Below are 26,872 nucleotides of genomic sequence, written 5' to 3'. Positions count from 1 at the left end.
ATGCAATGTGAGAACCTGGCACTAGTGTGTAATGTGAAACACCTCGATGGTGGGTAGTGTGAAGCTGGCGCTGAAGAGCAATGTGAGAAGCTGGCACTGGTAGACAGAATGAGAAGTTTGCAATAAATTACGAAATAACTCATTCATTTAAAGTTCCACGGTCTAAAGCTCATTAAATTGCCCCAAAATGTCACTCTCCTGGCTTTTAGTTTATTTCATTTATTATAAAATATAAGGGTTTTTTTTCTGGCTACCTCACCTTTTTCTTTTTACCTTGCGTCTCACCCCACCTCCCTCTCCTTCTAGTGAAAATGGCATTATGCCAATTGAAAACTGTGGGAGGCAATATTTTCAAATCAGCATGTGTTCTATCAAATAAACATGCGTCATTAATTTTGTGCATGCAGCTTTAAGACCAGATTGAAGACGTATATTTGGTTGAAAGGAAGTTTACGCCAGCCAATTGTATTTTTTGAGAGAGTGACAGGAGAGGGATTTTACTTGAAATTTTTTGCACAGGGTCATATGCAGTAGGGTTCCTCTACTTGTGTCCCCTCTTAGAATTTTACTATGGTTGCATAATTTCAGCCCACGATTGTCAATTTCAGTTTAGTATTTAATATTTTTTGATTTACCCTTTAGTGATTTTGGGTTCTATAGTTTGTACTATACGTGCCTGAGAGTTTTGTTGTGTTATTTGTATATATGCCTTCTGGATTACCTCCATTTGAATGATTTGTCCTTTATAACTACTAAAATAATTATGTAATCAATACTGTACAGCATACAACAGAACAATACCACTGCATGAGCTAAAACATTGTTCAAAGTGGCACAGAGCTCACTTCAATTGATACAGAGATAGGACGAGTAAACCGGGGGTACCTGTTTGTTTTGGCTTACAAACGAGATTTAACTCCTCTGTGTAATGTCTATTTTTCTGTGACCAACTCATGTAACGCTGTATTTTTGTGCAAGGTTAAATAGCCCTGTTTGACCTAAAACATTCATATTTTAATATGCTTTAAATTACTTAATGCTAAACGTTTTAATGACTAAATTCAAAGTTAAGTTCAAGAAATTGCCCAAAAATGGGTCTTGGGTTCTTGGCACTCCTCAGCTGGTCCTTCATTATGGTCTGGCGTGACAGTGGAAGTGTTGCCATACAATTATGTGAGCATCACTATAGAGGGGCTTTGGCTCCACCCATATATTGGGAGCCAGCAGTACATGCTTTGATTGGGTAGAGGTTGTGTGCTTCCACAAAAAAGTACCTGTCCTCCTCGTAGCTGTGATCATTTTGTTTATTTATCCAGCAAGCTGAGGTTGAACTGTCAGGGGTACATACATGGTATTGAAATACTGTTAAAGTGTCTTATGATATCTAGAATTTATGGTGTTTGTCTTTCTGAGGCAGCAGCAGAGATGGGAAAAATATTATTCTGCAGTTTTGTGCTTCAACACAACTACATATCCATTCCCATGTCATTTACTTGAAATGCTTTACATTCCCATGCAACATTCCTTTAAAGCTAGACCTATTGGCATTGCCAATTTTTTGTTAAACTAAGTGGCCCCAATACAAGAGGGCCCTTGTTCTTGTGTCAGCCGAACACCCCAGACACTGGCCAAAATGGGATTACAAGTAGCCTGGTATTTTCTGACACAAATTCATCCGCTTTTGTGGAATATGTGCCATAAAAGGGTCTGTAATTGGGCTAAATATGAGGACAGATGTGCGGTATTGCCTGATCCTGCATCTTTAGTTCCCTTTCTGGTCCCACAAGTTGTAATGTGGTGATTATACCTTCCAGTAATGTTAATACCATGCTGCTTCTACAACGTCATTGTTGACGGGTCACTTTTACTGGGGCCCACACGTACCATACAAATATTGTTAGGTACAGTGTCAAGATTAGGCCCCATCAGAAGAAGGATGGATCTCTGCTGAGACTCGGGTCACAAGCTCCAACTGGACACTAGCAGACAAAGGTCTCAATACTCATCCCACCTATACCCTAAGACAATGGACGCGTTTGAGATTCAGCATGTCTTTCAGGTAACTTTCCTTCCTATTAATACCTTACCCCCTTGTCCTCTGGAAATTGACAACTTTGCAAACCCTCAGACAGTTTATCCATAATGCATGCATCGCAGTGATGACACATTTGCTCCTTGCTGCAGAATAATAAAGAGTGAAAAAGATAATGCACGCGGTAAAGCAAGAATGATGCTCTTCATAATAAGACAGGTCAAGCCACGTGATTTGCATTAGGATCACTTAAGTTGTTAAATTGCCAGAACTACCCAGTTTTTCTGACACTGGCATTCCAACAGTCTTTGGAGTCCTACACCATGCCTTGTTGGCTCTGATCTCACAGCTTGTCTCATTCCCTCAGGAAGATAAAAGATCAGAATGAAAGGAAAGAGGAGGGAATTACAAAAACCAAGTATAATGCAAAACACAATATGCAGGACGCAAAGCAACTTCAAGATTCACATTAAAATAGCGGTCCCTTAGTGATGCTGAAGTACAAGTGTCACTGAGTCATTCAGACCATCTTATTCCCACATGATCCCCTGATGCTCACAGAAATGTACACTTTGTGCTGATGATACTATTTTTATGGATTCCACAGGGAGATGAAGAGAATGCCTCTTAGAAGTGGGCTAATGAGAATGTATTGTAAAATGCCAAAATTAAATATGGAAAAATGCAAGGTAGCTTCAATGATGAGTAATAACAAATTCAAATTAATGATGTAGAGGCTCATGACAGGCAAGTGAGAGAGACTACCAAAAATGTGGCCCGAGGATGTGGATTACCCCTTCTTCTTCGTATGTCATTGTCGCCTTCCTCTTCATCACTGGAACGATTATTTGTATCTTATCCTAATAACCCTCCAAAGTATTGTTGCCTCTAAGACACCTCTAGACCCTGCTCCATTGTAGATCATTAGGAAATCTTTGCTTCCATTTATCAAGGATCTTGTCAAGAAGTGCTTTGAAGATTGTCTGGTCCCAGGCTGGTCAACAAAGGACATACTGATCCCACACCTAAAAAACATAAACACAACTTAGACGAGACTATACTTCTAGTCTTTTAGAAGTGTTAACAGCGTCTCGCTCGTTTGAACCATCATGGAGCAGAATGTTGAAGTCTCCCTTTAGCCATATTTAGATGAATCCCAGGCACTCATCAATGAGCAGCGCATCTGGAATCCTGATTCTGAGCCAGTTTCACTGTCTGTTGCCTATGCACCCTAATTTCATTTTTAGTCTTTGGAGGGGAGACGCTTGGTCGAAAGTGGACACAACTTTCTGTGGTACCTTTAACCTACCCACAGTATTGGAAATGGAAAGTGATCTGTTCCTTTGCTAAATATTAGTTTTGGTGGTCCATGACCACCCTGGTTCTCTAACATAGTTGGAAACAGGAATTAAACTGACCTTTTCTAGGTAAAATATGGGACCCATGGCGTCCCTCGGGGATCTTTAACCTGTCCTGTTTACTGCTTAAAATGCCGCTATATCTGACCAGCTAATGGATCCTCCGAAGCATGGTCAGTTGTGCACAAACCACCAAAACATATCTTTGTGTCAATGCCAAATATGCTTTTAGAAATTTAGCAAAGTGTTTCAGTGCTGGCGTTATTCTGTCTTCCTTCAAAAGCCGCATAGACTCACCTTGTTTTCTCCATTAGCCTTTAAACCCTTTGAGAAATCTATCTACCGTGAGAGAGGAGACCTAAGTTGAGTCACCTTAACAACCTCAGCTTTATGATTGTGCATATATCATAATCCCCTCAGGGGAGGACAGAAGATAACAACTGCTTCTTAGGTTGAAAAGATTCCTACCACTTGCGTCACAAAATCTTGGACCATTGTGCTAGGCCCTGTAGTAAAGGAAACTAGTACTTAACTCTCTTTGCACACCTTATCCTTGCCCGCCCCCTGCCCTTATTCTCTGCCTAAATGTGCCACATTATACTGTGATTGGACAGATCTATGGCCTAAAGAAATACAACCTCAAAAGAGAGGAAGACCCACCACTGGCTACTGGTAGCAAATAGGATTATGTTCTAAATCACCTGGCTGAACTTTAAATAGGCCCATTTTAATGAATGGAAAATCATTTTATGAAATGAAAATAGAATTTATAAAGCACGGCTAATACCCAGAGGTGTCTAGGCGCTATACCTCAAAGAGCTGTAGCAGGTTGGGCTTTCTGGGAACTGACCAGAATTTTAGGCGACCAGTTAGACAACTTCCAGTGTGAAGGCCTAGATTACCCCTTCCAAGTAGAAAATGTGACCCTAGTGTTTGAACAATGGGCAGAAAAAAGGACAAAGCCCTGAGCTTCAAACGTCCTTGCATCTGCCTGGCCTTTAAATGCCTAGGTTCTGACATACCCCAGTAGGAAAACCTAAACATACAATGAGTCTTTTCTTTTAGGAGCTTGTCACAATGCGTTTTGATCCTACACAGCTTCCAGCTATAATCCAAGCATGGCTGATTGTTTTCATGCCACGCTGAAAAAGGCAAAAATTCATCAAATTGCTCCTCACACACAAGTTCAACACAGCACTGTAGACAAATGCCGCCACATTCAATACAAGCCCGAAAAGTTGCATAGTCGGCTGTCACAAGGCTCTCCACTGCACTCATTCTTGACAAAAACAGAGCATATTGCAGGTTTGGCATCTTATAAGTATCTCTTAAGTCCAATCTGTTCTTTTGAGGTTATCTACCTTCTCTGCCATAGTCACCGCATGGCACCAACGCCATATAATTGGTAGAGTGGTGCACCCTTACCAGCACATCCCCAGCTCACGCAACCTCCTTTCTCTGAAGCACCACCTCTTAGTAAAACCTCACAACCTCAGTCGTACAGCACAGTTCCATAGCCAAATAGTTGGGTAACGATTGCTACTCAACACCGCGACACGCTCTTCAGACAACTTTACCCCACACATCCAGTAGACTACAATCCCTAAACCATATGCCACACACTCCAACAGCATAAAACTAGCAAACAATACTATTTAGTAGCATTATCACTTGAGGTCAGCCATTAACCCCTTCGTCGCGGGAGTAAGTCTCCCACGGCGCGTGACGAGCCCAACTCGTCAGGAGTCACAGTGGAGCTGTGCACATGACGAGCTGGGCTCGTCACGACCCCACCCACTGATTAATTCTCCTGCATAGGCGGGGAATCAATCGCGCGTTGGCGGGCCACAGCCGTTATGACGAGCCAGCTCGTCATGAGCACAGCTCCACTGTGACTCATGGCGAGCTGGGCTCGTCATGACCATGGAAGGGGATAAACCTATTTACACAACTAATAGGCAACATCCTACTGCATGGGCAGCGAGGCAGTACACAGAGAGGTGTGGCGCAGCCGCCAGAGGGGCTGAGCCCTGAGCGCGGAGCTCGCGGTTCGATCGCTGGCAGCAGCTCAGCATCATGTGACTCTAGGCAATAGCTCACTTAATCTCCCCGACGCCCCCCAGCACCTTGAAACCTTTAAGGGGTGATATGTTTGCGCTTTACAAATAGAAATTATTATAAAACAAAGCATTTCAATTTACACCTATCTCACCAAACCCAGTGACACAGACCACCATGGTTCTTGTTGATGAACAATCCAAGAAACATAAGGACACACAATTAGGAAAGTAAGACAAGACCATAGAAACAGTAGAACTGCGCTAACACAAATGTTTTTAAGATAGCCCATGTGATCTCCACACCTTCATATTGTGTGCTATATATCACTTATTCAAGAGCTCAGTAGGGACAGTGGTCACAGTGGAGCACTGTGGTTTGTTAAAAGTGCAGGTACGGAGTCACTCATTTTACTATTGCGTCAGTAGTGAAGGAGTACTAGGACACCCCAGTTTTTCACACATTGGTGTTCCCATCATCGCCCCCCAAGTAGTGATCATTCAGCAGACATAGACTCACAAATGACCCAAGCTCCTGAATTGTTATGAATAATAAAAATTACATTATTATAAATGATCGACCTTTTCATTGGGACTTGAGGGTTTTGTCGTCAGGTTTGATGACAGGTGGAGGTTAATGGTGCTGCTACACCCCTCCCTCGAGCACTTTCTTCAACACTCCCAGCTTTACAAAGCCAGAATACCTGTCTGCTCCTTTTCTCACTCATTTGCCAGTCAAATTCCACAAGGCAATTGGTCCACCTTGCACAGTCGTTCAACAAAGCCCTTTTCATCTGGGCTGGGCGGGGTAGGTATGTCACGCGTCAGAGCTTGTGGTTTGCAAAGTACGACTCACAGGTAATGTTTGCATAAGGCGGTATTTTCTGAATGTCCGCACGTACCCTGTGAGGCACCAGAAGGACTGCCTAACGTTGAGATGTATGTATGTATATGGTATTTCTATAGCTCGAATCTAGCTGAAGGCAGTGGAGCGCTGTACATGGTCAGAGAAGCATAAAGTCAACGAGTAAGAGAAGATGGAGCTGGGTTGAGGATGGTTAATGCATTGTGATGTTGTGTGTAGATCTTATAGTATTGTATATCTGCATTAATGCTAGTTATTTTCAATCAGATCTTTAGTCACCGTGGAGACATGGGTCCTCGTGGGTCGACCCAAAGCTTCTTTTGAGCTAGGCAAAGCTCTTGGTAGACTAGATCTGGCAGTCTGCGCTCAGATAGCTTCTTGTGCATGATCATACAGGGCTGCGGCTTCTTGGTTTTTTTCAGTCTTTATTCAGTGATTTGTGCCATCAGGCCCAGATCTTTGTAACACTCCGATTCCACATATTTCAAGTTGAATGAGAGTTCCTTTTTTATTTACCTTTATCAAAATATTAAAAAATAAAGGCATTCAATTATTTGAAATTTGTACAAGTAGTAATACAGCACGTCAGATTTGAAATAGCCCCACCCACATTAAACACCACTAATCCTATTTTTTTCACTGCAGGTTCTCTCCAGGAGTGACATCGCGGGGCACACCCCAAGATGGCGGAGCACCCTGACTCGCGAGCCACAGACAACAACTGGGTCATGGCGAGCACGGAGGTAACCGGAATCCTCTTTCCTAGAATATGGGCAGGCCAAACATTCACGATTGTTAAATGATACTGGGATAATTGTTTTATTTATATTTAACCTTGACCTAAAAGGTATCCAAGCGCTACCAAGAACCTGTGTTAATGTTCCTAAAAGCATTGATTTTTCTTTTTTTTATGACCTTCACATAAAGAAAGGTTGTGTAGCAACTAAAGTGGTTGGGAACCTTTGGATTAGATGAATTAAGACTCCCATCTATCTAACTCCTCGTGGTTTCTTTTTTTTGTATGTGGTTTTTTACAACTTGTTTTTGTCTTTGCACTCATACATTGAAACATTGATCTAGACACTCTCTCTGTCTCTCTCTCTCTCTCTCTCTCTGTCAGTGAAAATATATGTGGCCCAGTAAAGCAACTTGTCATTGCTACAGTGCAAAGGTCACATTTTAATATATTGCCACAGTACAGCAAAATTGACATGCAAACAGTACTTTTTACAGCCTCACCTACTTTACACAGGAAACAACTCTCCTAATAGTCACTCTGGGCCATATGTAGGAAGCCAAACTGCGATCGCAAATGCTGAAATTCGCAGAATTTCGGCGTTTGCGATCGCAATTTGGGCAGTGTGCTATGTAGCACACAAAAACCCACACGCAAAATAAGGAATCGCAAACTTTGCGATTCCTTATTTTGCTAATGCATTTAAGGAATCCCAAATTGAGATTCCTTAAATGCAATGTAGGAAGCACCCAAGTTGTGCAATTTTGGCTTAAGGAATCGCATATTACCACCAACCTCAGGTTGGTGGTAATTTGCGATTTCCTTGAAAAATGCACTTTTTTGCATTTTTCAAAGTGCCATGTGGCGCACATACATGCCCTTAGCACATGTATGTGCGCCACATGTGCACACATGTTTATTTCAGGGGTGCAAAAGGGTGTCCTATTGACACCCTTGCAACCTTGAAATTGCATTCTCAATTTGCGATTCTCTAATTGAGAATCGCAAATTGAGAATGTCTTCCTATTCATTCCTATGGGCCTTCTAGCCCATAGGAATGAATGGCAAGGTATTCCTTATTTGCGAATCTCAATTAGAGAATCACACATGTTTATTTCAGGGGTGCAAAAGGGTGTCCTATTGACACCCTTGCAACCTTGAAATTGCATTCTCAATTTGCGATTCTCTAATTGAGAATCGCAAATTGAGAATGTCTTCCTATTCATTCCTATGGGCCTTCTAGCCCATAGGAATGAATGGCAAGGTATTCCTTATTTGCGAATCTCAATTTGGGATTCGCAAATAAGGAATAGGTGGGAATCGCAAAATATTTTGCTAATCCTACCTACATTCCTTTTTGCAATTCTCTAATTGCAATTCCCTAAAAATTGCAATTATAGAATCGCAAAACACGTTTCACCTACATATGGCCCTCTGTCGCTTAATTGTGATTTTACTAGCTGCACAAATTTAACCCCTTGTATCGCGAATCCGCTAGGATTTAAGAATCAATGAAAAAATATAAAGACACCATTGGATAAGGAAACGTTTTCTTTCATCATCCATCATGGATTCACAAATCCTGCTGGCAGGCTGTCAAAAAAAAATTACGTTTCATCTGCTGTTACCTACATGGAGCAATTAGCACTGTTTTGGCAAAAATCAAAAGGGAAGGGCATAAGAGGGAAGGATGAGTACACAATGACACCCAATTCCATGCGCGGGGCCCCAAAAAGGCCCCCCACAATGGTATTAAAATAAAAAAAGATTTTTGGAGTGGAATTTGTGAATCCTTTGATGGATCCTGGACCCTCCCCAGGTCCTGCGACTCATCTAGGACTCCAGGATTTGGAAATCCAGCATAGTTCACAAATCCTGAAAAATAAATGAGAAAGAAAATACTTAGAGCGCCACTTCTGTGATTGGCCAACAGCCACCCATACAGATTAGCGGCATATGGCGTGGTGGGAGCAGGGTGTGGCCATCGTTCAGGCTCTGTATCCAGCCCCCTACCGCAGATGGCCTATGGGCGAGCTTACCAGGGGTTGCCTTCTCACTGAGAATTAGTTGCAGGTACTGTCCAGAGGCCAGGGATGTTGGTTGTTCATGGAAAGTAGGGTGTAGGGGCTGGCCAGAGGCATGGCTCAGTGGTGGGTTGGGCACAGTAGCTGGCCAGGGCGAAGGCACTGCTGCCAACTCTGCTGCATATGGTGAAAGGCCATGAGCAGCAGGGCTTGCCCGCCTGTGGTGGGTTGGGCTCAGGGTCTGGCTGTAGGGCAGGACCTGTGGCAAACGCCTGTTGTGCACTGTTGAAGGCAGTAAGCAGTTGGGGTTGCCTGCCCATGGAGTCTCGGGTAGAGGACTTACCAGATGTCAGGCCCTGTCCTTCCAACTACCTCTGTGGATGTGCAAACGCCATGGGCTCTGGGTGTTGTTCACCTGCGGAGAGTTGGGCCTATAAACGTGGGGTCAGGCTCTGTGGTCAGCCCTGCTGCATACAGCCATGCGCAGTGGGATTGGAAGCCCATGGAGTTTTGGGCGCGGGTTGTGGCCGGAGGCAAGGCAGTGCAATCCCCTCTCTGCTGCACGTGGCTGAAGGCGGTGTGAGGTGGGGTTAGCTTCACAAGGAGGCTTGGGCTCAGGGCCTGAGACCAACTGAATGGTGCAATGTCAAATCCAGTGCACAGAAGGATTTTTCTGGGGGTGGAGTCTGGGTACGGCGTTTGACCAGACGCCATGTGATGCTGGTGATGGCAGAATGCAATTCGGTTGTTGCACGGGCTGGATGCGGGCCAGGCCCTGCTGCCTATCCTGCCACACATGGCCACATGCCCTGCACAGCTATGATTGGCTTCCTGCAAAGATTGGGGGAGACAGCTGGAAGCCAGGCCCTGTGTCCAACTGTGTTGCACACAGTCTTCAGCCATGTACAGCGATGGTTAGGAACAGCAGCACCTGTTGTTTACACAGGACTGGAGATGCATGCCTGCTGAAGCAAACGCTGTGTGAGATACAAGTTACTATTATTGTTGAAACGTCCCTGGAAAGAGATTCCTGGGCACATGGGCAGTCACTGCACCTGGCACCAGGGCTTCTCCTTCGCAGTAGCAGCTGTTGTCAAGGGCGACCTCAAACCCTGGCCTAGCCTGTTTACTCTTCTCGGCACTTATATGTCATCAGTGCAGACGCCTGCTTACATATTTCTAGGTCGGGTGTTAACAAAGACCTTTTGATTTTAATAAAAGTATATCTATATAATTAAATAAAGGGGCGTTCAGCAATCCCTCCTTGTCGATTGGTCTGTTGTTGTCATTCACATTTTTCTTCCTATTATTTTAGCATACTAAGTGGGGCAGTAGGACGGCTGACTTTACCCACTGGCTAATTTCACAGTGAGTGACAGCATTTTGCTCTTCCACATGGAGCACGCCTTCACAGTGCCAAAGACTACTGCAGCAATGCTTGCTTTTTGGAATGTTTTTGTTTTAGCCACTTTTTTTTAAAATTGGCAAGGATCCTGTCGCTGTCCCAATAATAAAGTTTTGCAAAAACATTACAAAGCAAAGCAAATATTCTTAAAGCCAAAAGGCTGGCATCCAACGTTAGAGCTATTGCCTTTGCCAATGCTTGTTGGCATTTTAACTTGCAAATCACAGGTTTGAATTCCAGCATGGCCGGTTCAGCATTTATTCTTACTGCGATTTAATAAATTGAGCACTAGTGAGTTAGATAAACGTATATTGTATATCTGGATTTGTGTACTATGTAGAAACATAATGTATTATTCCCATATATATCGGGTATCAAAGGAAATGTATACATAAATTCATAATCTGGGCCACTCGCTGCATCATGGCGCAAAACGGGCCTCAAGAAGAATAAGAGTAACCCTGGTATGTTGTGGGTCTTTTGTACACTGCACCGTTGCCTTTTCCATGGTTTCTTGGCACTCTTGAGCGCCTGGGTATACAGGGCGTAGCTATCAGCAGTGCAGAAGGTGGAGTGGCACCCAGGCCTTGGGGTCTGAAAGGCCCACTGGATCCCAAAAATTCTCTGTTCTTTGTATAGCCAGGGGATGAGGGATCTCTCTTGTGCCAGTGTCTCTCTGTCACTGTGCTCTTCCTCTGCATAGTAACCTTGCAGGTGGTGCTAGATTCAGAATCTCCTGTGCCATTGTTTCTGTCTCCTTGTCCAGTGGTAGTGTATTCCTGTCCTGGAGGTAGTGTACGGCTTATCGCATCATAAGTGTATTCCCTGCACCAGTGTCCGTCTGTTCCTCGGCCCACTGTTGGATCTGTTCCCAAATATCTATCTATGAACCATACATGGATCAGCCTTTTTTGGCTCCTCTCCCTGATTTGGGGTTGGGACTGTAACCTGGCACAGGGAGACATGTGCCTGGGGCTGCAGCAGAATGCGGGCATTAAAATTTTTTCTCTCAATAGAACTATTTAATTCCAGCTTGATTGTTTTATCTCCAAGCTGTCTGTTTCTCAAAGAACATGTAAAAGTGATCAGCATGCTGAAGGTTGCTAATGAGGCACCTATACGCATATGTTTTTTTAAAATATGTAATGCTTGTGTATGACATTCCGAACCATTGCTTTAAAAAGAAGCTGTTTTGTTTGGTCTCGCCTACACAGTGCATGCGCTGTGCTGCAAGATGTATTTTTTACAATTCAGTGAGGTTAAAACCCACCCAGAGCATACCATTGGTTGTTTTCGTTGTCATTTTCATTTGCAATCTTTCGATTGCTTAGCTCACGTAGGCTTCTCTTCCTTTCTTGTGTTAGCTTCTCCCTGGAGCATGGACCAAGTACATGTGTTCTTCCTCGTCTTTTTGCAACTCACTAGTTTTTTTTATTTTTGAAGCGTTTCAGTATTATTTCTGGACATGCACTGTGCTTTCCTACTTTCAACACAGGCATACAGCTTTTTTTAAATAATGCTTGCACCCTATTTATCGTCTCTATTGATGCTTTAGTTCCTTACACTCACAACTGTATTACTCTATGCCACTCTACACTACTCTACTCTATGCCACACTACACCACTCCACTCTATGTCACTCTATGCCATGCCACTCTACGCAATTCTACTCAATGCCACTCTATGCCATTCTATTCTGTGCCACTCTACTCTATGCTACTCCACTGTACGGCGCTCTACTCTACTCTGTGTCACTCTACTGTACACCACACCACTTTACTCTATGCCACTCCATGCCACACCATTCCACACAATGCCACTCCACGCCACTCTACTCTCCGCCACTCTACTCCATGCCACTCTACTCCAGTCTACTTCATTCTACTCAGTGCCACTTTATGCCTTCTATTCTATGCCACTTCTCTTTACACCAGTCTAATTTATGCCACTCCGCAGCTGTCTATGCCTGCCTGCGCCACTCCACTCCACACAATGCCATTCTACAGACCTCCATGCTCCTCCACTCCATGCCACTCTACTCGGCATCACTCTACTCTACAACAGTCTGTGCCAGTGCACTCTACTCCATTCCACTCTAAGCCACTCCATGCCATGCCATTCCACTCTACTCTACACCACAGCACTCCACTCTCCTCAATGCTACTCTCCTCTATGCCATGCCACTTCTGAACAGCGGCCATACTTCTGTACAACATGACTAAAAGACATTGGCAAAGCCAGTAGCTCTCACATAGATGCGACTTTTTGGATTTACCATTAGTGCCTCAAGCCAGTATAAACGCTCCCTACTAAACATCACACTCCTACAAATGGGACCGTTTGCTCAATTCGAAGCCAACCAAAGCAGTAAGAACAGCCTGAGAGCACTCTAATTATTGTTAAGCATGTATTTAATTGTCAAACTGATGCACTTCCCCACTAAATCGACAGACAGTGCTACCATGTGGTGAACTGTCACAAGTGATGGTATTAAAAATTAAACATCAGTACTGAATACCGCAAACACCAGCACAAATTAAGCACTTCATTCACACATCATTGCCTTACCTTCAGAGCTCAGGTTTCCCAGAAGGCATAAGCCTAGTGCTCAGGGAGAAATCCTTTCTTGGGATCCCTAGTGACTGAACCTGGCACTCTACGATACCAAGGCCGGAAGGACTGGGCTGCTGGTGCTCTAGGCTTAACCCTAGGCAGCAATGGCGGCAGCTGTGGGGGAGGGTTTCCAGCTTTCTAGGTTCGTCACGGGCTTTGGGAGTACGGTAGAGAACACAGGAAACAATACTGTCCCCCTATCACTCCAACTTCCTAACTTCTTCCAAGCCCTAAGTCTCAATCCTTCTATTCCAAATCTCACACCTAAGTACTTCTCTCCAAACACCACTCCACTCAAAATTACTCCGCACTGCACCTTATATTCACTCCAGTCATATTCCATGAGTCCCACTAAGTAAACTAGAAGCTCTGGTTTACCCTTAACCAATCCACCCTAAGCCCCACCAAGCCTGAAGTTTAGGCACCGCGCCCCATCCTTCCAATCTGAGGCCCTGCTGAGGCCATCTTGACCAATGCGCCAAAGGTAATGACCGTACTCAACTCTGTTTTTCAGGGTTTTGTTGTGGAGACTGTGGGCCCCGAGCAAGACCCCGGGACGGCAGCCAGCAGAGAACCAACAGGTACGACAAGATCTCCCAGCGGTTAGTTACGTTTTGGAGCCCAATGGATAACGATGAGAACAAACCTTCCCTTTTGTGCTTATCCCATTTTACACCCATTACTACTGTATTTGAGTTTTAAAAAAATGTAAATATGTGTTCATATTTACTTTCTACTTTTACATTTATTTTGTAAATAAAAAGCTTAGCTTGGGATTATTGCTGCTTGTACGAAGTTGTGGTAACACTGAACATAGAACAATTCAACTCTAAAAGACCTATATCTCTCAAACCTAAACTTCACCTTCTTGGGGGTTGGTGCGAAGGGGGTGTGCATGCAAAAAAAAAGGAAGGACAGAAAAAACACTTCAAGGAACCAATTTCCTTGCTTATTAGAAAAGAAACCTTGACTCTGCAGACATGGGCTAACTCTTGGTGTTATAACAGGACTAAATCATGTTCTGAATCCAAGAGTAGAAATAGTACCGGATAGCCCAGTCTCGCAAGTCTCTATAAGAAAGTTCCTGCCTTCAATAGTAATCCAGATCTTTTTTAACTATGTGTGAAACTTTATCCCAACTCCGTCTCTGTAGAAACCTGAATCTTCCCTATGGAATGTGCTTTAAGATTTTTTTTCTGTCCTCATATCACCATAGCATCTGCAAGACTCAGGCCATCTTTAGGTCTCGCTGACCTGCGTTGCAGCGCGTATGCGTTGCTCGCTCTGCGAGGCTTCTTGTAATCGGGACATTTCTGAAGTGGAGTTGAAGCCCCGTCCATCAATCTTATTGGCTGGCGTCATCGATTATGTTTAACCTTGGCGTGTGGTTGAAAATGAGGCTTGTTTGTTACCACCCTGTCTCCTTTTGGGGCCGCCCATCCGGACTCGATCGTTTACTTGCGGCGTTACACTGTCTCCTTTAACTAGTCGGTGAGCACTTTTTTTTACATTCGCGCAATGGCGACAGCTTGTTATAATAACTGACGCCACACACATTTGCGGGACGCCAGCTTTGTCAATGGAGGAGCAGCACCATCCCTGTTGCTGCTTGGGGTGCTGCTTGCCGCCAGCCTCAGCGCGGCGCCCACTTTATGGACGTCGCACTATAACTTTTAAATATGCTCCCCTCCAGTTGCACAGATGCCGCGCTTCATGGTTCCTGAAGCGGGCTCCGTTGCGGGCGCTTCCTCCCTTTGCCACCATTGTTCCCTCTCCCATGCATGGCTTCCAGCATGCGCTCTGCTCACCCACAAAGTGTACTTTTGGCCATTTCTGGGCCGGGAGACATTATGGCTGTAACACGCTGTTCACGCTGGCTGGCCCTGTGGTAATTAACTGTGCCAGTCTTGTCTTCTGCTGACTGTAGATGTGCCATGACACTTACCGAGTAAGTCCATAAACATGCCCGATGTCCCCGACCTTCTGACCTGCAAGCAGTCCTGCTTTCTTTGTAAAAACACCGAAAGACAGAAAGGCTCCCCCGTCAGGACCAAGCGTCAGGAATCCATGAAATCAGCTGTGGCCTGGGGTTATTTACAACTAGATAATTTGTTGGTTTATGTTGTCCTGCCTGCGTCTGATCTCATAGACCCGGCTGGTGGGCTTGAAACATGGTTAATTAGCAGAGGCCATGTGAAGTGTTAATAATAGGGAGGAAGCCTTTTAATTACAAAGATTTTCTCTTAAACAACGAATTAATCTAAAATATATCGCGATTTTAGGCTCTTGCGAAAGAGGATTACTCCGGTTTCAAAATAGTAGCTTCGATCACTGCCCAGGAAGAAATTGTGTTGCCCTTCCCAGACTGCGGGCGCACTTTCGGATACTTCCAACACACCAGGAAATTCACAAAGTGCTGGGGTGCGCATGCGAGGGGGAGGGGTTCAGCAGCACAGGGCGCTGTATTTGAAAACAACCTGGAAGCAGATCGACAGAGGTAGGAGCTGAGTACGGCGCAGAGGCTGCTAATCCTTCAGGTGAGATGGGAATAGCTCAGCAACCCTGCTTTAATACCCCCATTTAGTTATCGCGATTTGTCCGTTCTCAGACAGTGCTCAATGCATTCTGGCACTTGACATGTTTTGTGTAATTAAAGATTGTCCCCTCCCTAAATTCTAGCCATCACCACCACATTTTATTAATCACACGCTTTCATACTCTACCAGCAGAGACTCTCCAGTTCACATTAACATCTGCTCTCATATGCAGGGCTTTAAGTACAACGAAAAAAACTGGGGATGGGGGGGTCCCTAAAAGAGCTGTGGCAAACTTTCCTACGGGACGTGGCCTGCACAATTAGGGGAATGGGCTAATTTGAACTCTACGCTGTACACAAAAAAAATCATGCTTGTTTATATGGCCTCTTATATTGCTCCATGTGTGATAGTTGAGGCCAAAAACCTAGGGTACACTGACTTGGGTTCACTAATAAAATTGTCATCATAGCGCGTTAAGAATGTTTTGTCAGTCCATTTAAAAAAAGCTCTTTTAATAATCGTCTCTCAATACAGTGACGTAATGTGATGCCCTAAAGTAAAACGGTACTCCGTGTTTAGGAAGCACACTTTTAAAAAAAAAAATTAAGAAACGTTATCAAATCAAAACATGTTTGTTGTGCAATTTACATTCAAAGCCTGCCCGCATCTGGCAATGAGTACACATCGTCTCTGTGGGACACAAATCTATGCAGGCATATGTGGCTTTGTTTCCGCTAATATCAGATTAACATGCATTTGCAATACAATACTTCTCGCATTTGCAAGAGTTTGAGCTATTGGCATTATAAAGGACAATGCCTTTTATTTATGTGTTTTGAAAACCTGCAAGCAGTGCTTAAACACGCACTTTTTGTACTTATAGTTGTTGCTTATGAAAAGCAAGGCTGGCAATAACTGTGCCTCTTTTACTGCCAGCTTTGCTTCTCGTAAGCTAAGACTATAAGTACAAAGTGCATGTTTACGCACCGCTTGCACGGTTTCAAAACACACTGTGAGACCGGCCTCGTGGCGTGGGCCCTCCCGACCAGCAAGCCACCCTGCAACCGCACCTGACCCCCGATGTCACAGACTTCCGGCCACCCTAACCCCACAAACCCGATGGCCGGCCGGGGCACCAGCCGAACCCACAACACTACCACGCATGCTCGGCCGAGGGAGCGGGAAACCCCCAAGCAAGACCAGGAGACGCCGTCTCAGTCACACCTCTGATCTCCTCCCCCAGGGAGGGTTTCGATCGGCCACCAGGCCCCCGGTGAGCGGGCACCTCGCCTGCTGGGCGTCTGGAGTCCCTCCCAGACCCACCTGAACAGATCAAAGGGCAAACGACAGGAAATCCCGACACACCGCCCCCAGGCACCAAGACCCCTCTCGGCGAGGACTCCGGACTTCAAAGAGGAGGGGGAGTATAACAAGTGGTGCTGAAGGGATGGGAGGCAGAGAAGACCTGGACCTACGAGAGCCCTGCTGACCTGGTCGCGGCTCGATCGACCCCTGAACCGAAGAACGCTACCCGAACTCTGAACCATCTGAGCCCTGCTGACGCCGTCGCGGCTCCCCGAACTCTGAAGCATCTGAGCCCTGCTGACGCTGTCGCGGCTCCCCGAACTCTGAACCACCTGAGCCCTGCTGACACTGTCGCGGCTCCCCGAACTCTGAACCATCTGTGCACTGCTGACGCTGTCGCGGCTCCCCGACTCTGAAACCACCTGTGCCTGCTGAGTGACTCGCGGCACTCCCCTCCAGGAGAATCGGCAGAGATTGCCAAGAGAAACAACATCCCCCAGCTCGAGGATTGAGAGCTGTGCGAAGGATACTCCGCAGAGACACTGAATTCAAAGACTGTCTCGCTACCCCCATACCCCCATCACAAGACCGCCGCCGCTTGTGGCATTGATTTAATACCTGCATTTCGGATCATAAAGATCCCTTGAAACTATCGATAAAGTATACTGTCTTACGAAGAACTGCTGTGTGGTGTCCCTCTGTCAGATAGTGCAAGCTCAGCATGTGCGATCCTAGGAACGAGACCCTTCCAGGAAGGGCCTCCCCGCCCTTGCTCGGCCTAACTCTGGGAGAGGTGGGTCAAAGGGTGGTCAGGAACGTATTCCGAAGCCCCCCGGAGAACGCCTTTCCAACACACACCATTAAAAGGCATTGTTATTTACAACGCCAATAGTTCAAACTCTCGCAAATGCTAGACCTATTGCATTGCAAATGCTTGTTACAGTTGCTGTCCGACTCACAGTCTGTTGCATTCGCATTAGGCCCAACCGCACCATCCAAGCCAACAGGCCCGTCACCCAGAACGGCTCCTCGGTGTAATCATAGGATCTGTTGTTCTATCGATTCTACACCCAAGATTCCAATCCATCTAGTAAAATCAGCCCATACCTTGTTCGCTCCGTCAGGCTTACCCTCTATATCAAGACGGCAAATCTGATTTATCGCTTTGAGACAGTCCGTAGTGCATGGAGGAGATGGACCAGTCCAGCGTTTACAAATCTCCCCGGAATGTGCTTTTAAGTTTTGAAGGATACCAAATGCAATAGTCCATCCCAAGCCCAAAACTACATTACATTGTTTGCTTATTAACATAAATGATTCTGTTCATTTACATTCCAAAGCGTAGGTTGCCTTGGGGTCCATCCAGAATACCGAGAGGGTGACTATTACAATTAAGTCGATTTTCCCAAGTCTTACATAAATGTAAGTAACTTGCTCACTGCACATACCTTTAGCGTATCCCACAGGTACAATTCAGAACTATGAATAAATGGGTGTACTTGGGGGATATTGTTAGGTCGAGCCTGGGCAGTGCATTCGATGCTGTGCGAGGCATGCTCTGTTCAGGTATGGACTTGAAGTTCCGCCCAGTCTCCACCCTTATTTTTCATTGGCTTGTGTCATTGTCCACTGTAAACTATGGCTGTTCATTGGCCAAAACGCTTAGTAGTCTCTCCTTAGTACTGCCTTATCTCATTTTGTAACATCCGATGAGGACACCCTCTGTAACAAGTGTTGCTACTCAGTGGGCTTTAATTACAGCCTCTCAGCACTATTTGCTTAAATCGTTTTCTCTCACTCTCCCCCATCCCTTGGATCTTTTTTCTTCATAGCACAGCATGCCACGCTCATACAGTGGCGGCTGTGCCTTTGGTTTATCTGTGGCGTTGAACGCAGCCGGCTTTTTTTTTTTTTTTTTACTATATCTTAACTTTTTTTTTTAACTGACCCATGCCGCGCTTTCAGGTTAATGGAGACCGCGCCCCTTTCTTTAGACAAGCCGTGTCTAAAGAAAAGGGTGCAACCGCCATTAAAGTAAAACTGTGGCATGGGGTGCTTTTTGCCCCAAAAAGCATCTGTTTGTCAAGTTGACTAACAAATGTTTTTTTTTTTTTGTAAAAGCGCCCCATACTGCGCTTTCACTTTAATGGCCCCTTTCTTTAGACACGGCTTGTCTAAGAAAAGGGGAATGGCCGACATTAAAGTGAAAGCGCCGCATGGGCGCTTTTACAAACAAGCATTTGCAATGCAATAGGTCTTGCATTTACGAGAGTTTCATAAATGGAGACCTATTGCATTGCAAATGCTTGTGCGTGTTTGGCACTGGGAGATTAAGCGATGTGTGCAGAATCACAGAATGGTGAGCAGACACCGGGACCTGTTTCCTCAGTTCCAAATTTGTCGGCTTCACATGTTACGCCATATCTCCTCCCTAAAACAGCACACTCGGTTTTTAATTTAGCGTACTCCTGCCAGAAACGGTCCCCATTTAATTAGAAGTCAATTGGGAAAATATATTCCACCACCATCCATTTATTTTATTTTAGTCATTCACTTTCTGATTTCCAGGTAAGATTTATTGCTTTACCTTGCTTGCCAGGTATTCATCTGGCATGTTTACCTGCACTACGTGTCCGGTCAGACTCTGATGTTTCTCAGCGTCCTCCGCTGGTGCCCGCAGTCGCGACCTAACCGTCCGCACCTTGATGGAAACGCCTGGTGTTGTATTCAAACTTCATTGAACAACACTTGTGAATGTTGCTTAGTTCACTGTCCTCAAGTGGGAAACATATTAGAGCTCAACTTTCCCCTGTGTATTGCCTTTGTATTCGGTCTGGCTTAACGGCGCAACAATCTGCTAGACATATCTTTTTTTTTTTTAAATCTACATAAAAGATGGCGTTCGCTCCACTTGGAGTGGTGCCTTCTCATCCCTTGATATTGTTTTTTTGGTTTATCAGTTCGTCTTCCGGGAAATTCTTCCACTGGAATGCATTTTAACTCTAAAAATAACTTACACATCACACACACAGTTTGCCACATTAATTTTACTAGCTCACCTACTTGTTTGAGCCGTTTTGCCTATTTTTCTCTTGCAGAAGAAGAGCCATTAGAGCAGCATTTGTGTTTTCATGTATTAGCAACACATTAAAGTTGGACCCATTGGTTTTGCCAATGCTTGCTCTACTGCTGTTCACTTATTGCATTTATAAAACGTTTACGCTGTTTTATGAAAGTTAATGCTAAATGTAATCCAATCGGAAGGAGGCAGTATATGAAGTGATGTGTGCACACCTGCTGCTGGAAGGGGTTCATATGACCTTTAACCTCCTATACCTCTCTGTTAAGGGTCATTTGGGAAAACTCCAAAGAATAACCTCATGTGCGACCATTGCGAACTCACTCTGAACTCTCCAGTTTTGCGCACTTGGAGAATTGCCAGCTCATTGGTGTGTTTTTTGACCTCACATGCAATGAAGTTACACAAACGTTCTCATCGGTGAATGGGAAGTGGCATTATTGAGACGCTAAACAATCAGAAAAGCATAAAAACACTAAAACTTCATGAAAGTAGCTTGGGTTTGGAAAAGCATTCCATAAGGAGAGTACCGTTAGGTTAGCAACATCCGCGGAGCTCTACAAACATGCCCTTTGCTATTTATATAGTGCAGCTGTTCTACTATAAAGAAACCTGTCCTGGGAGCCTGGTGTTTACCCCTTGGGCAGGTAATGAGCTCATCACAGTAAAAAAAAATTAAAAGCATTTGCAATGCAAGACGTCTTGCATTTCCGCGAGTTTGAGCTATTGGCATTGTACATGACAATTCCTTTTATTCAGGGCCGGACTGCCGTAGCGGGCACCAGGCAATCCCCCGGTAGGCCACACGGGTGGGGACCGGTTTTGAGCCCCCTGAGGGCCGTTTTTGCAGCATAGCCTGCCCTGGCAAAGAGCTCAGCGGTACTCCCAACTCCCGGCCGAGCACTTTGCCAGGGCCGGTTGTGGTTCCCAGTCCGGCCCTGCTTTTATTTAGGTTTTGGTTTTTTAAACATAAATAAAAGGCATTGTCATTTGCAATGCTAGTAGCTTAAACTCTCCCAAATGCGAGACCTATTGCATTGCAAATGCTTGTTGGGAGGATGTCATTGGCCTGAAAACTAAGTCTGGGCAGGTCCATTGCAGTGAGTCTCTCACATTAAATTCTGGTTCGGTTCCACATAACTGCCAACTTAAGATATTTGGTTGCTTAGAGCAGTGCTGCTGACCTCGTAGCGCCGTATTGCCAATCCTCCCGGCCACTCCCAGCAGAAGCTATGGATCCATGAAATCCTTCCTCCTTCACTGCGGTTTTGTCAGTATTCGCAAGGACGGCTCACATTGTTGGAAGACTTCAATATGCTGATCAGTCGGATATGCATGCTATTAGGTTTAATCAATTTATTTTAATTAATGCAATCAGGAGCTGGGTGTCCAATCAGGATTTAAATGCTTGGGTGTGTTGGATTGCGCCACAAATTTAATCCATTCAGATTTTTCACAATGGGATTCGCTTCCACGCCTACCGCTTGAATCTTGGAAAAGACGACTTCTTTGTGTCTGGCTGCCCATGGTTTAGCTGTCTCTCTAGATTTGCCTCTCTCTTTCTAGCTGTGTCTTCATTCCATCTCTTTGCTATTATGTCTTCCTCTTTCTCTTTGTGTCTCTTGGTCGTTCTCACTCGGTCGCACTGTTTTTCTCTCCGAACAGTCTTACTCTACCTGTTCCCCTCTTTACCATGAATTGATTTTTCTTTTTCCAGCGGAGCCGGTGCACTCTCATGACCCGGTGCAGTCTCATGGAGCGGCGGACGAGTCCGAGAGCAGTGTCTCCTCCAGCACCATGGGCTTCCAGGTAGGTTCTGCGCCTGAGAAGTAAGGTGCTTGATGCCCCTAAGACAGTGAACGAGGACTTTGAGACTTACTCGTGGTTCAGAATATCAATGGAAGCCACTGGTCAAAATAGCATCACAAGCAGTACTTTGAAAAGTGAAATAACCCCAAATATGGTACCTTGGGATAAAAAGCAGGAATTTAAACCAATAAAAAGATGAAAACATAATTGTATTTGTAGATGGTATTTAGAGTAGAACAGTTGTAGTAACCTATTGTGCGTGTTGTGTGCTGCATGTGCCTCGCAGACACAGCTAAAAAGTGACAGATGGTCATTCAATTCCACTGATTTTAGGTCATCTGACACCCTACTAATAAAGAACATATTCTTGGCTATACCAGCAAGTCATGCTTCCCAACACTGATGACATCTGGCACAGAAACTAGAATATGGATGTCAAACCTTGGTCATGGGAGGCTGGAGCCATGGCAGATTTTCAGCCAATCATAGAAGATTCCTTTATCTTACTTGAATCCAAATGGAAACCTATAAATAGTGCTTATCTTCAAAATCATCTTTAAAATGTTCCAATGCTCGAGCACTCAACAGGGTAATCATAATTATTTACATCAATTAATATCATGAAATACATGTAAATTACTTCAAAATTACACCAAATTACATGAAACGCATTTAGCCAGTATCTTGTATTGAAAATGTCACGCAGGGACAAACCTCACAATATTCATGCAAGACAGCAACAGGAGACTGAGTTGGGGAGATGACGTCACTTGGGTGATGTGATCTTGAAAGAATTATTCTGCTGAAATGAGTCTCCCTTAATACTTGAAATTTCGTTTCATGCACATTTCGTATCGCACGAAATTCGGTATTTACTTAAGATGTCGCACGCATAATTGATATAAAACATTGGCCGATCAACTTTGGTCAGAATCTCAGTCCTGCATCCTGATATTAAATGTCCCGTAATTAACCTGTCCTAAAAAATGGCCCTTGACTTTACTTTTAACTCTTGCAAATATCCTGAATTCCTAATGCATCAGCATTTTCAATACATCTCAAAAGCCTGCTGCACCCTTCTCTCTTCATGTTTCACCATGATTTTCACTGTTCCCGTTTCCTATCAAATTTTCTCCTAACCGATGAGATCTTCTATGTGTCTGTGTTATCCACCGTTTAAGATTTAATAAATTGTGTCTGAGATGTTACAGTCCAATCCCTGTTAGGGAATCTGTATGTAATAGAACATTAATAGAATGATAATGATGGGAAGGGATTTTTTATTTTATTTATTTAGTGTTTTATAGAGCGCAAACGTGACCATATCATAGCGCTTTACAGGGATAACACGTTGTATACAAGTATGAAATAGTCAAAGAAAAAAAAAACTTACGTCGGAGTAGAAGGAAGTGAAACATTTGGGGAATAACAGGGTGTATACAATGTTCAGATCATAATGCAGGGATATGCAGCAAATACATTTGTTAGAGTACAAGGTCAGTACAAGATGGATAGCAGCCAGTCAATCCAAACTCTAGCGGCAACAAAAATAAGCAAATCCATGGAGCGGTGTGTGCAATGCATGATTTATGGGAGAAACTTGCCCATTTGGAAGGTTTTGGCTTCCTTTTTAAATACTGACAGAGAGGTAATTTTTCTGATGAAAGACGGCAGTGAGTTCCAGATTCTTCGGGGATATCGATAGACCGTGTAAAGCATCATTTACAAGTAATGCCCGTCTACGGACCACAGCTCGTGTTGTCGGCTTTCTCAATATCCACAAATATCACTTGTATCATCTCTGCAGAGCATCTCCACAATATCTGTTTTCAACCTTTGTACCTGTTCCATTGCTGTTCTTCCCTCCTGGAACCTCACGAAAATGTATTTAGCTTCTTCTTGTTTTCCAGATAAAACATTTCACGAACGCAGAGCATTTTTTCAACACTTTACATTAGGTGTTCCACCTTGCTTCATGTCACCTCGGGGTGCCCGCCAGGGTCATCTGAAGCCTTGGCTTATTTTAAGATCCATACCTTGCTGGCGGTGAGCTCTGTGACAAAACTGAATGTGTGTCACGGGCCCTAGTGCAAGAACGGTCATGCCCCCGCCACCCTGGCTGCAGTTGAAATTGTGAAATATAGCAATAATCAGGGTTCAGTGGGTCCTGCAGGCCTGTGGACCCCGGTGCTACTGCATCTGCTGCACCAGTGGAAGCTACGCCCCTGCGCTGACATAGTAGAAGCAATTTTTGTTCCTGCCAATTTTCAGCCTGCAGCTTGGTTTATTATCAGAAGAATCTGCATTTCTTTTACTTTTTCAGACGAAAACCCCTAAATTCAGGGGTTTGCTTCTGAAAAAGATAACCAAATGACACTGACCTCCAAAAGGTTTTCTCTCTGCATGTAGGAGCCACTGGTTTCTTTTCGCCTTCCTGGTCCTGGGACTACCATGACTTGAATAAGTGTATGTATTATCTCTCTCTCTCTCTCTCTCTCTCTCTTGCTCACTCACTCTCTCTTTGTTTCATTCTAAGGATGCCAAGGAGCCAGAAGGCCCTGGACTTCCCTCTCCCAAGTCCCCAGAAGATGAGGTGGCCTCAGGCCCCATGCAGACGAGCGCGCTCCTGGAAATGCCCCCAGAGGAGTGTCTTGACTCCAGAGAAACGGACATCAAGGCTCCCTCTCTCGCCCGGAAAGCAGGTGAGAATCTCCCTAGATCTCCCCAATCACCTCTCCTTCATTCTTCACCCCTTTTTGCTGCAATTGCTACTGTTATATGCTAATATGTTTAAGGTTGTATGTATGTATGGATGGCATGGTACAAGGTATGGATCGCAGGGGTCGTGTGCTCCACTTACATTTGGTGGAATATGATCTCAGCAACGCCATAGAGATGGTCGCACCCTCATGTTCTACTGTTGCCATCTATACAGGGGCGAGAGGTTGTGCCACGATTAACGACTATTAGTTATTGAACCGATCATCGACATACTTATTCAGTCCTACATCTTTAGTGTTCATAATCCCCTGTCCATCACCTTACGGAGGCCTGTCGAAATAAAAAAGAAACTAGGGTTGGTAGTTGGGAATATCTCTACCAAGCACAATGGGAAATGATTGGTTTGGCCTATGCCAAATATGGCTGACTTATTACGTAAACTCGACTCTAACCATGTGGCTTTGATATACTGCTGTCTTAGTCTTGAGCTAGGGTCCTCCAACGGCGTAGAAACCTGTATCCAATTGGGTCTTATAATCAGGAATGCACCTTTGAAGGCCCAAAGACCCAGGGGTGATATTCAGCCATCCTGGTTTGATAGAACTTGCAGGCTAGCAAATGAGCGCCTCCGTAAAGCCCTACGTATTAGCCCAAAAGATAGGACGCTAATTGCATGATGTAGGAGAGAAGTGCAAACAGGTTCCAAGAAATAGAAAATTGGATGTGACACTTGACATCTAGAACATCAGGTTTTATCTTGTAAACGTAGAAATACCTGCCTGTTTTGGTATGTAGTAAGCGGTCTACTAGTCGTAACAAATGTGTGTGTGCTAACATAGGTCCAGATCAATGGGTGGAGCATTTTTGCAAGATTTATAACCCGGAAAATTGCTTGACTGAGGATATTGACTATTCCCCATCTAACTTCCCTAATGATGTTGTTTTTTTCTGTGGATGAGGTTATAGAGGCTGTTAATAATAGCCCCAGTAACAAAGCAACCAGACCAGACTGGGTTCCCATGGATCTTCACAAAGCTAACCAAGATTTGTGGGCACTTTTATTTACTAATTATATAAACATTGCTCGTACATCTGGCTTCCCTCGTTCTTGGCACTCTGCAATTATAATCCCCGTATTTAAAAAAGGAACTGTGCAAGCCCCAGTTGTTACCGCCCAATTTCCCTTTTCGATTCTGCTGTGAAAATTGTGGGCCCAATAGTTCTTGATTAACACCATGGGTGACTAACAACCATGTCCTTTCAATGGTGCAATGTTTTTTCAGGGCTGACTTAGGTGCGATGGAACAGTGTCTTAATGTACACCTGCTGATTGGCAAGTGTATGATCGCCAAACGCAGTTCCATCTGCCCGGCCTTCATGGATCTTTCCTGTGCTTTGGACAGTGTTAGATCAAAGCTGTGGGAAATTGTAGAGTCTTTGGGGGTTGAGAATGGTATTGTTACCTTCTTACGTACCTTGCATTGTGACCTTGTAGCCTCAGTTAGATACGGGGCTAGTGATGAATGTACATGCTTTTGAACTGTCCTGGGGGGTTCAGCAGGTTCGTGTACGTGCCCTCAGGGCCGAACTGTCCATAGCGGGCACCGGGTGTTTTCCCAGTGGGCCGGAAGGGTGGAGGCCAATTTAGGACCGGTGGGGCCAGTTTTGGACCGGTGGGGGCCGGTTGTGCAGCAGTGCTGCGATATCGGCCCCTTGTAACAAAAGCAGCAGCAGTGTTTCTCAACAGACACCCCCCAACCCCCCCCCCCCACTCCACCCGGCCAGTCTGACTTAATTGCCAAGGCCAGTTTGCATTCCCAGTGTGCTCTGCTTGCCCTTGTGCTATTTTTATTGTACATCAACAGACTAGAAGCAGTTTTGATTAAGAAAGGCAGGGATAAGCCTAAGTTAAGTGCAAGGCTGTGCCTGTAACATTGTATGCGGGTGATGCCGTGCAGTTAGCAAGAACCTTGAATGGGCTTCAACTTTTGCTGGACGCCTTTGTTGATTTCATGGGCCAGCTAAATCTAGAAATCAATCTTACTAAAACTTTTGTTCTGGCCTGCGGCCCGAGAAACCGTAAGTCCTGTTGCCTGGCCATCCTGGGCAAAGCGATTTCTAGAACTCGTGAGTTTCTTTATTTGGGAGCAACCTTTGACTCGCACGGCTCATGAGCGCCGTGTTCGGCTAACAGAATACAAAAATGTCCTAATGCCGTTGGGTGCTTGTTTAATTTGCCATCCTCTATTGGAAGGAAATCTATCGCCCGGCTCCTAGGAGTATACAAGAGAAAGTGCTCACCAGTACTAACTTGTGGGTCAGAAAGCTGGG

At 44.7% G+C, this 26,872-nt stretch overlaps 1 protein-coding gene across 3 annotated transcripts in view; it reads left to right on the top strand.

The window, feature by feature from the left end:
* The window catches only part of PBXIP1 (PBX homeobox interacting protein 1), a 91,699-nt gene that overhangs the window by 33,026 nt on the left and 31,801 nt on the right, over nt 1-26,872 (top strand). For all 3 annotated transcript variants that reach the window (XM_085638296.1, XM_085638295.1, XM_085638297.1), the window contains exons 2-5: nt 6,958-7,055; nt 13,605-13,671; nt 21,729-21,820; nt 24,357-24,522. In XM_085638296.1, the coding sequence (XP_085494422.1) occupies nt 6,996-7,055; nt 13,605-13,671; nt 21,729-21,820; nt 24,357-24,522 (385 nt within the window). In that variant the 5' untranslated portion in view covers nt 6,958-6,995. The remainder of the gene's footprint in view (nt 1-6,957; nt 7,056-13,604; nt 13,672-21,728; nt 21,821-24,356; nt 24,523-26,872) is intronic.

Source organism: Triturus cristatus, chromosome 12 (genome assembly GCF_964204655.1).
Source record: "Triturus cristatus chromosome 12, aTriCri1.1, whole genome shotgun sequence".
NCBI lineage: Eukaryota > Metazoa > Chordata > Amphibia > Caudata > Salamandridae > Triturus > Triturus cristatus.
The sequence above is the reverse complement of the archived record's forward strand: the minus strand, read 5'-3'. Positions and strand labels throughout refer to the sequence as shown.